The sequence below is a fragment of the Lepidochelys kempii genome, chromosome 3, assembly GCF_965140285.1.
Source record: "Lepidochelys kempii isolate rLepKem1 chromosome 3, rLepKem1.hap1, whole genome shotgun sequence".
Taxonomy (NCBI): Eukaryota; Metazoa; Chordata; order Testudines; family Cheloniidae; genus Lepidochelys; species Lepidochelys kempii.
In genome coordinates this window covers 31,682,609-31,696,300 of record NC_136382.1, presented here as the reverse complement: position 1 = coordinate 31,696,300, position 13,692 = coordinate 31,682,609, and the positions used below count along the sequence as shown (strand labels likewise).

The 13,692-nt window shown below is 43.8% G+C and overlaps 1 protein-coding gene across 1 annotated transcript; it reads left to right on the top strand.

Annotated features, from left to right (window-relative positions):
• Positions 1 to 1,366: 1,366 nt before the first annotated feature.
• Positions 1,367 to 10,404, top strand: RRM2 (ribonucleotide reductase regulatory subunit M2). Its single transcript, XM_073336027.2, has 10 exons — positions 1,367 to 1,752; positions 1,848 to 1,925; positions 3,131 to 3,286; positions 4,068 to 4,184; positions 4,970 to 5,103; positions 7,125 to 7,219; positions 7,957 to 8,090; positions 8,507 to 8,611; positions 9,111 to 9,224; positions 9,714 to 10,404. Exons 1-10 carry the CDS (start codon positions 1,660 to 1,662, stop codon positions 9,864 to 9,866), a joined length of 1,179 nt encoding a protein of 392 aa, XP_073192128.1. The 5' UTR covers positions 1,367 to 1,659; the 3' UTR covers positions 9,867 to 10,404.
• Positions 10,405 to 13,692: the final 3,288 nt, after the last annotated feature.

Below are 13,692 nucleotides of genomic sequence, written 5' to 3'. Positions count from 1 at the left end.
CGTGCCTCACCATTTGACAAAAGAAGAAATGTATGAAATCAAGTGGCATACATAATTTGTTTTCCAGGAAAGTCAATGCTCCCTCAAAAGTAGCAAGTGTGTATGTGTGTGTGTGTGAAAATAAATGGTGATACTCTACCAAGCTCCATCCTAAACACAAATTTTGGCCATGTGATACCAAAATCTGAGATGAAACTCACAGTAGATGTACACATTTTTCTCATATGCCCCTGATCCTGCAAAGATTTATGCACATATATAACACATATTAATTCTTCCCATGGATGAAGTTATGCACGTTTAAATCTTTGCAGGATCTGGGCTTTTGACCTTGTCTACACCAGAAGAGAAGGTGTAGATGAGAGAAGATGTGATAGAGCGATACAAAATAATAAATTGCACAGAGACGGTCAATAGGCCTCTCCTACTTTACCTTTTGAATTATATCTGAACAAGAGGACATTCAATGGGAAGGTAAGATATATAGCATGTATAAAAGGAAATACTTTACCCAGTGCATAACTAATTGGTGGAACTCACTGCCACAAGATATATTTGAGGCATTCAATTTAGGAGGATTCAAGAAATATATTTATATAGAAAATGTGAACATCCAACATTATATTAGATGGGCTACATTTTTACAGAAGACCATTATGTTTCAGGATGTAAAACATCAGTAACTCAGGGGGAGTAAAAGAAGAGAGAGTAAAATGCCCTCCTGGGGCATTTGAGCCAATGGGAGCACAGCAGAAAGGTTTAATCTTCACTGGTTCCTAAATTGCTGACACTTGGGATTTTGGGACCCTCCACCAAGGGAGTAGAATTGCTTCTTCTGTGGTTCTTGGGCTCTTCTACTGCCTGGTGGTGGTAGGGGGAGCGGTCTGTGACCAGGCCCTGATTTTCAACTTGTGGGTCACGGACCTCTGGGTGCCCCCAGACTATGCCTAAGATTTCTAAAGGGGGCTGTACCGCTATTCCAATCTTTTTAGGGGTCTGCAAATGAAAAAAGGTTAAAAACCAGTGCTCTATGGGGATCAGCAGCTCTGGGGAGACAGCACTCTAAGGCAGCCAGCCCCTCTGCCACCCCTTATCCATTTTTCCTTTTTCCGGAGTCTGCAAACACCCCATGCGGTCACCCGCCCGCGCTGTAAGTGAGAGTGGGGTAAGAACAGACTGTCCTGCCCCCGGTGGGCGCGGGGCAACGCAACAAAGGGTACGAAGAAAAGGGAACCCAGGCGCGCGGGGACGGGGGGGGGGGGATCCAGGGGCGTGTCCAGCTGAGGCTCTGGCCAATGGAAGCGTCCAGGCGGAGGGCAAGGACTTTAGGCTGATGCCAATTTGTGTAAAACTGAGGGGAGGGGTGGCGAGGCGCTGGCCAATAGAAGGGCGGAGCGGTGGGAATTTTTGGCGGCTCCCGCGTGTGGGACTACGGGGAGCGCGGCGCGGCCAGGTCCCTGGCCAATGGGAGCGCAGCGGGGACGGCCCCGTTCGGGATTGGCGCAGTGCCTGGCGCTGTGATTGGGCAGCCTGGCGTTCTGGCGCCAAATTCGAAGGGAATATAAAGTGTCCCCGGGAGCGCCGCAGCCCCACCGTCGCTTTTGCCTGTGAGAGCCGGAGTCACCGCCTGTCTCTGCCCGCCCGCCAGCCATCGCCGCCATGATCCCCGCCCGGGCCCCGTTCTCCGTCCGCAACGAGCAGCCCCGCCTGTCGCCCATGAAGAACCTGGTCCTGACCGACAAGGAGAACACGGTGAGTGTCCCCGTCACCCCCCCTCGCCCCAGCTCCGGGCGCGGCGCCCGGCCCCTGCCGGATCCTCTCACCAGCCGCTGTCTGTGTCTCTACAGCCCCCCGCGCTCAGCGCCACGCGGGTCCTGGCCACCAGGGCCGCTCGGAAGATCTTCCAGGAGGCGGACGCGAAGCCGGTGAGTCCGGGGCGGTGGGGATGGCGGGAAGGAGAGTGGGCGGCCAGCCGGGCTGGGGATGGCGGGAAGGAGAGTGGGCGGCCAGCCGGGCTGCAGGGGGAGCCTCCCGCAGCTTTTTGTTTTGGCGCCAAATGCTCCTGTCCGCCAGCGCGCGGGCGGCTTCACCCACCCTTTCTTCCTCCACCTCCCCCGTCCTCTTCGGGCTCTGCCTCCCCCCTCGCCCTCTTTCCCTACCCGCCCTCAGTCGGGGGAACCCCAATTCGCCCCACTTTGGGCTCTCCCTCCCCCCCGCCGCCCTTAGGTCAGAAGTATCCCATGCCCCCTACAGACTAGGGACTGAATGGCTTGGCAGCAGTTTTCCAGAAAAGGACCTAGGGGTTACAATGGAGGAGAAGCTGGATATGAGTCAACAGTGTGCGTTTGTTGCCAAGAAGGCCAATGGCATTTTGGGATGTATAAGTAGGGGCATTGCCAGCAGATCGAGGGACGTGATCCTTCCCCTCTATTCGACATTGGTGAGGCCTCATCTGGAGTACTGTGTCCAGTTTTGGGCCCCACACTACAAGAAGGATGTGGAAAAATTGGAAAGAGTCCAGCGGAGGGCAACAAAAATTATTAGGGGTCTGGAACACATGAGTTATGAGGAGAGGCTGAGGGAACTGGGGATGTTTAGTCTACGGAAGAGAAGAATGAGGGGGGATTTGATAGCTGCTTTCAACTACCTGAAAGGGGGTTCCAAAGAGGATGGCTCTAGACTATTCTCAGTGGTAGAAGAGGACAGGACAAGGAGTAATGGTCTCAAGTTGCAGTGGGGGAGATTTAGGTTAGATATTAAGAAAAACTTTTTCACTAGGAGGGTGGTGAAACACTGGAATGGGTTACCTAGGGAGGTGGTGGAATCTTTTTCCTTAGACCTTTTTAAGGTGAGGCTTGACAAAGCCCTGGCTGGGATGATTTAATTGGGGATCCCTCCTGCTTTGAGCAGGGGGTTGGACTAGATGACCTTCTGAGGTCCCTTCCAACCCTGATATTCTATGAACTCTCCCTCCTTGGAATTCCCTGTCTTTTTTTTTTCTGCCCCTCCTCAGCTGCTTCCTGCCTCTTCTTCCTCCTCCTCTCCTTCCCACTCTCATCCCATCCTTGGGATGGGAGGTCTCCAATACTGGGAATGTTGAACTCAAGTTTTCCTGTTGTGCCTCCTTTAGTTGAAACCCAAAGCAGTGACACAAGCTCCTAGCAATCTGGAAGATGAGCCCCTCCTACGGGAAAATCCCCACCGGTTTGTCATGTTCCCCATCCAGTACCATGATATCTGGCAGATGTACAAGAAAGCAGAGGCTTCCTTCTGGACAGCTGAAGAGGTGAGGGGCTCCCATTAGTCAATCCCTGCTCTGGTTGCTTCAGTGGACAAACCCACCTGACATTACAGTTCAGTCCAGCTCATAAGGGAGCATGTTTTCCCCGGAGTGTTACTTTATTTGCATTTCAATAAAGTCAAGAAGCCTCAGTCATGAATCAGGACCCTATTGTACTAGGTGCTGTACAAACACAATAAAGATTGTCCATGACCCAAAGAGCTTACAGTCAAAGGGTACGTCTTCCCTTAAAACTGTACCCATGTAGTGCTTTTGTTTAGAACTACCTGTGCTGATTGGAGGGGTTCTCTTGTTGGTGTACATAAACCATCTCCCTAAGGTGTGGATTTAGGTCCATGGAAGAATTCTTCCTTGACTTAGTGCTGTCATGGGGACTTAGGTTGGCCTATGCTGGTCAGGGGTGTGGGTTTTTTGCACTCCTGACCAATATAGTTAAACAAATCTAACTTTCTAGTGTTGACATGGCCTAAGTTTGGTAAGAGCCAGCAGTGACTGCTTGTGTATTAAGTGTACTGTTGCCTTCAAAAGATTAATTTATATCAAATGTATGATTAAATAGCTTTGAAAAAAGTGACATAAAACAAGCACAGCTTTCCGTGGTTCTAGGAACCTATTAAACTTCATTTATTGCAGTGGTATTTTAGTTCACAGACCATTGAGAAAATGGGATGTTTAATACACAGTATAACGTTGCTCTAAATATCTATCTAGAAGTACATTCTTTAGTACAATGATAAAATTGTAAATGTCTGCTTTTGTTTTTCAGGTTGATCTTTCCAAAGATATTCAACACTGGGAGTCCCTGAAGCCTGAGGAGAAATATTTCATTTCACATGTCCTAGCCTTCTTTGCAGCAAGTGATGGCATTGTAAATGAGAATTTGGTAAGTACACAAGAGCAATCCTAAAATGGAAATCATTCTGTTAACAAAGTTGTCCAAATAAAACTCCTATTAATGAGATAGCACCTGTTGAGCTACTTCTGCTGTAAAACCTATTAAATCTATAATCCATTTTTTGGTGAGGGAGAGGGTGGGGAAGTTGCACTCAGTAAATCAGGGATTGCTCTGTAAGACAGGACTCTTGTGTACTTTTTCAGAAACTAAGCTTTCCTTCTTGGGAGGAAAGAGGATGGCTTTGTAAGAATACATGATTTGGGAGTCTGGTAACCTGGCTCTGTGACTGCACTTTTTTGGGGGGGGGGGGAGGAGAGGAATGAATCACTTCCACAATCTTGTTTGCTTCATCTAAACTGGTGGCAGTATTTGCTTATCTTATAGGGCAGTTGAGACTGAAATAACATTTATACTGTGATGTAAAATCCTTGTTCATTAGCTGCAGGAGTGCAAAATATTACTATACTTCTATCAATGCTCCACTTTCCTGCCCTGGATAAAGCAGAGATGGGAAAACTGTGCAATGTTACCTTATGGCCAAATACTTAAGGAGTTAAGATGAGATCAAGCCAGAACCTAAGATTCCTGGCACTAAGGAGGAGCCTGTTATTCTAATGCACTACACTAGGCTTAGCTTTTGAACATGAAAACATTTGTCAGACCATAGGGGGTGTACAGCAAAACTGGAGATACTTGTGGGGGTTTAGCAAATAACTGCAACATGTTAAGTGGGTAATGCTTTCTGCAACAGTCATGTTTGGTTTCTCCTCTAGGTGGAGCGATTCAGCCAAGAAGTACAGGTAACAGAAGCTCGCTGTTTCTATGGCTTCCAGATTGCTATGGAAAACATACATTCAGAAATGTACAGTCTGCTCATAGATACTTACATTAAAGATCCAAAACAAAGGTTAGTATCACATAATGAAATGTTCAAGTTGCTGTAAAGTCCTGGTGGAATCTAGTAGTGATACTTCTGTTTTAAGTCCCTTCTGTATTGTTTTAAGATTGAGAATTTAATTTAGACTGGTGAACATACCGTGGAGAACTCTGCAGGCATAGGGCCCTACCAATTTCATGGCTGTGAGAAAGTGTCAGATCATGAAATCAGCCCTCCCCTGTGAAATCTGATCTCCCCTCCTGCTGGGAGCCTGGGGCTTCTAGCTGCTAGTCCCACCATGCTGGGGTGGGACAGGATTTGTCCATCCCCTGCATGGCTGCTCTTGGTGAGGAGATCAGACCCACCCCCAGAGGCAGTGCAGAAATGAGGTTGGTGCACCTTCACTTCTGCGCTTGCAGCAGCCCAGAAGCTCAACTCCAGGCTTTGTCTTCTCCCCTGACCCTGGGCCAGCTCCTGCCACAACTCCAGGTCCTGGTGCTGAGCTTGGCGCTTCCTCCCACAGCAGCTTCTGCCAGGCTGGAGGCTTTTGCACCTGGCAGCTGCAGCTGGGGCATTCTTGGTGTCTGTGTGCCCCCCTCTATGACTCCAGTGCCCAGCCTAGGGGTTCCTCCTCCCATGTGGGCTTCTGCAGCTCAGGATTGGGGCTTTTGCCCCCTGCTGCTTCAGCTCGGGATTGGGGGGTTCTTCCTCTGGGACTGGGGCACCCATTTGTCCTGGGGGGCCCCAAATTGGCTGGGGGCTCCTCCCTTAATCTGTCCTTGGCACGGACTAGCAGATAGGAGCACCCGACTGGGGTGCTCCCAGCAGCATGGGGAAGATCTACCCACCTCCATCTCTGGGAACATCCTCTAACTCTACAGGAAGCTAAGAGGGTGCTGCCTTCAGAAGGCAGCACAGAAGTGAGGGTGGCAATCTTGGGACCCCCACTACAACAACTTTGCATACCCACCTCATGATCCCATTTTGGTTCAGACCCAGCACTGAAATTTCAGATATGAACAACTGAAATTGACCAATTTTAAAAGCATGAAATTGACCAGAATGGACCATGAATTTGGTAGGGCCCTATATATTACAGAACAGTAAGGTGCAACAAACTGTACCGGAGGCTGGACTTTGAGATTAAAAGCAAAACAGATTTAACTTCAATAAGTGATAAATGAGGGGATGAAACAAAGTCAATCTATATAGATACTTAAAACTGGACTACACTCTAATATGAGAGGCACTTGCATTGGCTACTTGATAAGTTAAGTGACCTAGAACAGTTTCTATGGGAACCATTATAGCTTGTATCTTTTTGACTTGTACACTGAAATCTCAGGTTTAAAACTTGGTGCATCTTCCCATGTAATGGTTGTCTATGCCTGCTGTGTGGTTAAACTGAAATTATGTACTACCATTGTCAGCAAGTCATAACTATTTCTCAACCAGTCTTTTCTAATGTAGTAAACCATGCTCATTTCTCACAGCTACAGATACACACAGCTGGATGCTTTAAAACTTTGCCTTTGAGTTATTAAAACACTAGTGCTAAAACTGTCAACTTTAAAAACAAACTAAACCTTACCTTGGGCTGATGTAAACATATCAAAGTGAGCCTGAAAGATTTCAGAATTAAGTATGTGAAAATAAGGTTTATGGATTAGTTCTACAGTTTTTTAGAAAGCTTATCACAAGAAGACTTTGAAACCTGCAGTTTGTGCACCAAAATGTTTGAAAGGCCATGAGTACACTTCAGACTACAATAGGGATTGATGCACTGGAATTCTGGAACAGTGGTGGTGGGCTGATATAAGGGATAAATAGCACATATACAGTATGTCTATGCTGGGATTAGTACCAGTGTGGCTACACAGGTGACAATCCTTAATGTAGAAAAGTTCTTAAATACTGGTTTCAAAATGTGCTGGTTAGTTGCAGGTAATTCAGGTTAATCAACGACAAATCTGTTATGACAGCTAGTTGCAAATACCTACTGCACTGGTGTGTTGACTTCTTCCCCTTCTAATGTACTATATGCTTTCCAGAGAATTCCTTTTCAATGCCATTGAAACGCTGCCCTGTGTTAAAAAGAAGGCTGACTGGGCCATGCAGTGGATTGGGGACAAACATGCAACATTTGGTGAGTGCATTTCTGAACTGTGCATTTACTGGATGCTAAATGTTTCCTTTCCTAGCAAGAGTGAAGCTTTCGATAGCCATGCTTCTCCACATTCCAAAGGATAGTGTGGCCAAAGGGCAAGTGATTATTTGCCTTCCTTCTGGAAGAAGGTTGTAGTCTCAGATAAAGCAAATTATTCTCAGAGGCTCCCCTTTGCTGTGATTGCATTTTTAGTTCCAACTGGTCCCTTATGACCAGTGTCTCTAGTTGGCAGTATGTTTTTCTGTAGCTGCTTGGAAGCATGTATAGTTATTCCTCCTAAGGAACTATGCTTCTGTTGAAGGATAAATATTTCATCTGCTTTATGGATTCTTGATTGCCTCCCTTGGCAGGTGGGAGGCAATTGAAATTCCCATTATCCCTTGAGTATTAAATCTTTGCTCATATGTTCTCAGACCACTCTGGGTTCTGACTTGCAGGATGTCAAAACAGACTAAAATTGATCAGAATGTTAGTGTAACATGATAACATTTCAGGCCATGGCTACATCAGAAAAGAAGTGTTGAGGAAATCCTGGCTTACTATTTTCTTACAGCCTTGTACATGGGTTATTTAACACTTGTTTTTTGTAGTGAAGAAAGCCATTGTTTCAGTTCCAGAGAGAATCTCATGAATGGAAAACTCTCAGTATACTTTGAATTTTAAGGCTAGGTAAACATTTACTTCAGTGCAAAACTTACACTAATGTTTCCTGACAGGAGAACGTGTAGTAGCTTTTGCAGCAGTGGAAGGAATCTTCTTCTCTGGCTCCTTTGCATCCATCTTTTGGTTGAAGAAGAGAGGGTTAATGCCTGGACTCACTTTTTCTAACGAACTCATCAGCAGAGATGAGGTGAGAGAACCTTGTAACAATCTCTTATTACAGTGCACCACAAGGTACAAATGACCTTATGTTTCAAAACAATTATTTATAATTCTTATGAATTGTCTGGTGCTAAATTAAATGGATAAACAATATCTGGGAATAAATAAGACTTGAATTGAGGCAGTGAGTGTATAAACTGTTTCCACTACAGTGGTGATTGGAGGGAAAGTCTAGTAAGAAGGCTGCCTACTTAATTGTGCACTTTGCCTCTCCATTCAAAAGCCAAGGCGGAAACTAAAAAGTGACCCATTTTCTCTAGGGGAAAATCATCCTGGGGTTTGATGGTGTCTGATTTATGGGCTTTTAAAATCAGAGGCAAATTTGAAGAGGTGGCACTTCTAATCAATGTTCCTGAAATAATATCTACACATTCACCTTTTCAGGGTTTGCACTGCGACTTTGCCTGCCTAATGTTCAAGCACTTGATTCACAAACCATCTGAGGAAAGAGTAAGAGAAGTCATTACCAATGCTGTCAGGATAGAGCAGGTGAGCAGGTCTTCCTTGTTTTGGGTAGTAAATGCTCACATTTTAGCTTAAAAGACAGAAAACTATCAGGCCATGAAACTGCTCTAGATCAGTGGTTCTCAAACTTTTTTTCCTGCAGACCACTTGAAAATTGCTGAGGGTGGATCACCTAATCTTTCCAAATGTTTGTACTGTTAGCTAATTATTGTAATGCACTTTGGATAAAAGCACTATATTTAAAAATTTTTTGTTCTACAAATAAAATCACACAACTGTGATTTTAATATCATTAGAAAGTTAAGACTACTGTGATGGATGTGCCCTCTCTGCGCAGCACCACTAATTAGGTGGGTGGTCCTTAGTTCCCTCTAAGGTGTGTGCCTGCGTGGTCGCACATGAGAACTATCTTTGGACCACCTGAATAGTGGTCTGTGGACCAGTTTGAGAACCACTGTTCTAGATAATAAAATGTTTGTATGCTGAGGCCTTCTGTACTAACCTCCCCTCTTCATACCTGCAGGAATTCTTGACAGAGGCGCTACCTGTAAAGCTGATTGGCATGAATTGCACTTTAATGAAACAGTACATTGAATTTGTAGCAGACCGACTTATGTTGGAGCTGGGATTTAGCAAGGTAAGATTTATAAGCAGTGCCTTTCATTGGAAAAGGGCTGCATTCATTTGATATTTCCTATGAATCTTGAATATGTAAAATGGCTTCCACCATTTATTTAATGTGACAGTCTTCAGCTCCTGACTAAAAGCCAAGATCCTTCAAGCCAGTTGGTTGTTTCCACTGATCTTAATGCCCACTGTCCTGGATGGAGACCCATGTGATACATATTGACAAATAAACCGTGATGGAAAGAGGACAATTGCAAGAACCACTGTGCTTCTGCCTTTCTTTAGGAGAGCAGCAGATGAAAAGGCATCCATGCCTTGGATGCTGTACTTCTGTGAGTGGGAGGGGTTTCACATGCCAGATAATAAACTGAATTACTTTGCATTAAGTAAACTTAAACTGCCTTTCCCACTCCTAGTCCTCACTTCCCAGTTGATTCTTTGTTTTCATTCTACTCCCAGATGTGAAAACCCATTTGTGATTAGAAGTCTTGTTTTTCAGATATTCAAAGCAGAGAATCCATTTGACTTCATGGAGAATATCTCACTGGAAGGCAAGACTAACTTCTTTGAGAAGCGAGTAGGAGAATACCAGAAGATGGGAGTAATGTCAAAACCCACAGATAACTCTTTCACTCTGGATGCAGACTTTTAAATGAACTGAGACCACTTAAGATACAATGGGTGTGCTGTTTTGAATGAAACATTGCTTTCAATATGAATTCACATTGTGACTGGATATTATACTGAAATCCCACTCTTGAACAGTGTAGGGGGTATGGTACTGTTTTGAGGAGGCTAGTATAGCTACAGCAGTAAAATTCTTTAATTAGATATTGCCAATGGTGTTAATTCATAGAATGCTTACATGGAGTAACTTGTGTTATAAAATCATTTCCTGAAAAATCCTCAATTCTTGAAGTGATCTCAAATGCCATCCCTTGCAACAGGGAGGTTATACACAGATATCACTAGTTTCTGGAATTTCTATCTCAGTGCTGGAAGTGCTTGAGAAATGACAGTCTTAAATTAGATTTGAGAGATTTGGCTCTCAGATACTGTAGGGGAAGCTACATGACCTCACTGCTTCTTAGCAGGTTTTAAGTTTACTTTTTACTATTTGTAATAGTTTGTACATAAACCTGGCACTTTAATATTAAATAAAGAACTCTGACGTAGTGTTTTTGGCAACATTAATATTGAAGCTTGAGTTTATACTAAACTTTTAGACATCGCATTGCATGATAACCTTTTTTGTTTTTATGCTTATTTACTTGTATGTAACTTAAAATGATAAAGCTTTGAATCAGACCTGCTGGTTATCCTGACAGATCTGTTAAACTTCTGGCAGTGTATAAATACAAACTATATGGAAGTTGAGAAGCTTATTAAAAGTCTAGTGTTCTAGGTACTAGAGGAAAAAAACTTATGTGCTGGACTCTGCTTGAAATTGAAGCTTTCTTTCTTTTAGGAAATACTATTTCATAAGTGAGTTACTAAACAGCCAAAAAAACCAAATTCTAGAGTTCAGTCACAGGCAACACTTCACTAGATACACTGATCTGAAGGGCAAAGCTGTGAACCGCTTCCTTGCGATATGGCATTAATCCATAAAAACATCTTTGTTCAAGGTAGCCTGCAAAACAAAAGGAGCATGGTCATAAGTGGCCATGCAGGGGCTAGAATGCCAAACCCACTGTTTGTCTTAGCTTTGGCATCTGGTACCTAATGGATGCAGTGATGCTTTAAATTCATCTCAGAGTAGTTTAATCATCTATTTGTTACCACTTATTCAAATTGGAGCTCACTGAGTAGCCAAAGCTGAAATTGGACACATGCACTTGAATAAAAATGGTTTCTAGAGGGAATATGGCTTTTGTCCATATAGTTATTTACTCAATGGCAGAGTTTGGTCAACTGTCCAGATGAAATGGGACTTGCCCACAACAGTCTTTACTTTAAAGAAAACTGTTCCAGCTATTCTCTGGCTTAGAGCATGGTGTAGTGCTCTGATGTAAGTCATTTAAAATGACTTACGTGGAGATGAGTGCCCATTAAGGCTGATTCCCCACTCTGGCACTTCAAGTGCAGAAGGTGGGGGCCCTCAAAGACTATAAAAATTAATACTTGCTGCTCTAGGCTTGTATTTCCAAGGTTACAACTTTTCTCTGACCTTGAATTGGTAGAGGCTGTCACCACCCAAATATAGAACCCCTTTGAGAGCCCAGGAAGGTGCACTTGAGAATTCCTTCCTGTGGGGTACCCTCAAGCCCTTTCAAACCCCCCTGCTCCAGAGAAGAGCTGAGAAAGGAGGGGGGAAAAAAGGAAATCTGCTGTTGCAACCAGCTAATTAAACATGTGCACAAACCTCTTAAGACACAGAAATCCAATCCTGTTCTTAAAGGTAAATGTTAAATAAAAACTGGAAACTCACTATCGCTAGATTTTAAGAGTAACTTCAAGGATAAAAATCAAGAATAGTTTTCCTAAGGTCCAGTTTAAAGGTTACAAGCAAAACAAAAGCACCTGGGGTTAGCACAGAGGAGTCAAAACCATAAAGAGAAACCTAATCACATCTTCCTAGACATTTCCTAATCTACCTACATATCTGGGGCTTCAAATGAGTAGTTTCTCAGTATGATACTGAGGAAGTGGGCAAAGTGAAGTTTACTGGTGGGTTGGTCAGTTAACAGCAACTTTGTTTCCCCTATTGTACACCTAAAGTCTACATGGGAAAGTGAGATGTGAGCACTTAGTTAAGGAGGATTGTTTTGAAAGAAGCTTCTCGTATCCTGCTTTTTAATAGGAAATCTTGCTGATAGCACCTCTGTTTGCAGCTAAAGAATCTGTGTAGTACATTCTTCTTGGAAGAGAACTTCCCATGTTGAAACTTTAGAGCCCAAGAACAACTGGCAGGGGCATCTAGCTCAGGGCGCCCTATTGGGTCTGCAGACTTGCAAATTAACTGAGTGAATGATCACAATGATCTTTGCTCCTTCACTGTTGATTACATTGAAGTGAGTGTGTGACTGTTCTCCCTTTGGGACCCTGAAACCAGCAAGATGGGTACTTTGAGGCTATCCTGGTGAGAAAAATCATAAATAAATAGAGCAGGGTTTGGGATTCAAAACCTCAAGGCAGCAAGGCTCTTAATAGGTGGCTTCAGCCTGAGCCTCTGCCACAGCAATATTGATAACAGGTCAGTAGTTGAAGTCGTCTGAGAATGGTTGGAGATAGGGATAAGGAGATGTTGGGTGAGTAATCAGTTGCAGCATCTTGAGTTATTACTTGCAGTAGTTATTCCACCCTGTGCTCATTTGTGTAGCTATGGTTCTTTTAGGCAGAAAGTGCAGATGTCCTTGCTAAATACTGACCGCAAGTTTCCTTTGGAATTCAGGGTGGACTTAAACTCAGTAGCCAATAATACTTTGGTGTAGGCTTGTTCAGGATAAGGCTCCTACAGGAACTAATGGGAGTCTAACCGTGACCATGTTGTGGTCTAAATGCCAAACCTAGTTCTAATAAGGCTTCCCCTAGAAATGCTACGTTGCCAGCTCCACAATTGGAGACTGCATGAGAATAAAGACAAGCAAAGCTCTCTTTTCTTGCCTTCTGGTAGGTCTGCGATTTCAGAGAACCCTCCACCATGTTATTGTGGCAGTGGGAATTTATTAGGACATTTGTGTCTTGAAATCCCCAAGCTGAAAACATTGAAGCCTGAGAATAATGTATTCTGAGTGGAAGTCTCTCAGCTTTGGGATTCCCTACCGCCAAGGATAGGATAAATCCAAATCTCTGTAGGGAACCAAAATAGGAGTCCTCCATTTCAATGGCTGTAATGATGGCTACAGAATGGGTTAGTACTATTTTTCTTTTTTCCATCAAGACCACCAAAAAGAGCAATGTCACTTAATGGATCTAAAATGATTGACGGGAAAAGGATCAATGTTACTCTTCATTACTAATCCAGTGCTTAGATGGTATAGGTATGCCTACAGAGATTAGATAGAAATTTGATCACTTCTCTTGTCTGCCTAAACGTGAGCAAGAATCCATATGGTTAGTTTTGCTGCTACTGGGGCAGCATTGGATTCAGTTTTTTTTTTTCTTGCTGTAATGCAAATCAGTACATCTTGGGGTGGTACATACTAAATGTTTACCCTCTGGAGGATAAGCCCTTACATTCTTCTAACTTTCCACAAGTGCTGACATATTTTCCTTCTGCTGCTTAGCTCAAAGAGAGCCATGCCCAAGTTCTGATCTTCCCCCTGCTTCCTTAAAACACCGATCCACTGTAAGGAGATTACTTCGTAATAAATGTCTAGAATCACAATGGTCCACTGTGGCCTTGAAGTCTATGAGTCTGACAACTGAATGCCTTTTTTAAAAAAAAAAAAACAGATGATATCTAGAAAAATTTAGCTTGACTAACACTTTTCTTGATGCATCTGCATAGTATGTGTTTGGAAGTGCGTTTAAAG

Bases quoted from the DNA above. Each gene is read 5' to 3' on its own strand.
- RRM2 (XM_073336027.2), top strand. From the start codon at position 1,660: ATGATCCCCGCCCGGGCCCCGTTCTCCGTCCGCAACGAGCAGCCCCGC. The intron at 8,612-9,110 runs GTGAGCAGGTCT...TCATACCTGCAG, and splicing joins ATGCTGTCAGGATAGAGCAG to GAATTCTTGACAGAGGCGCT. The intron at 9,225-9,713 runs GTAAGATTTATA...CTTGTTTTTCAG, and splicing joins TGGAGCTGGGATTTAGCAAG to ATATTCAAAGCAGAGAATCC.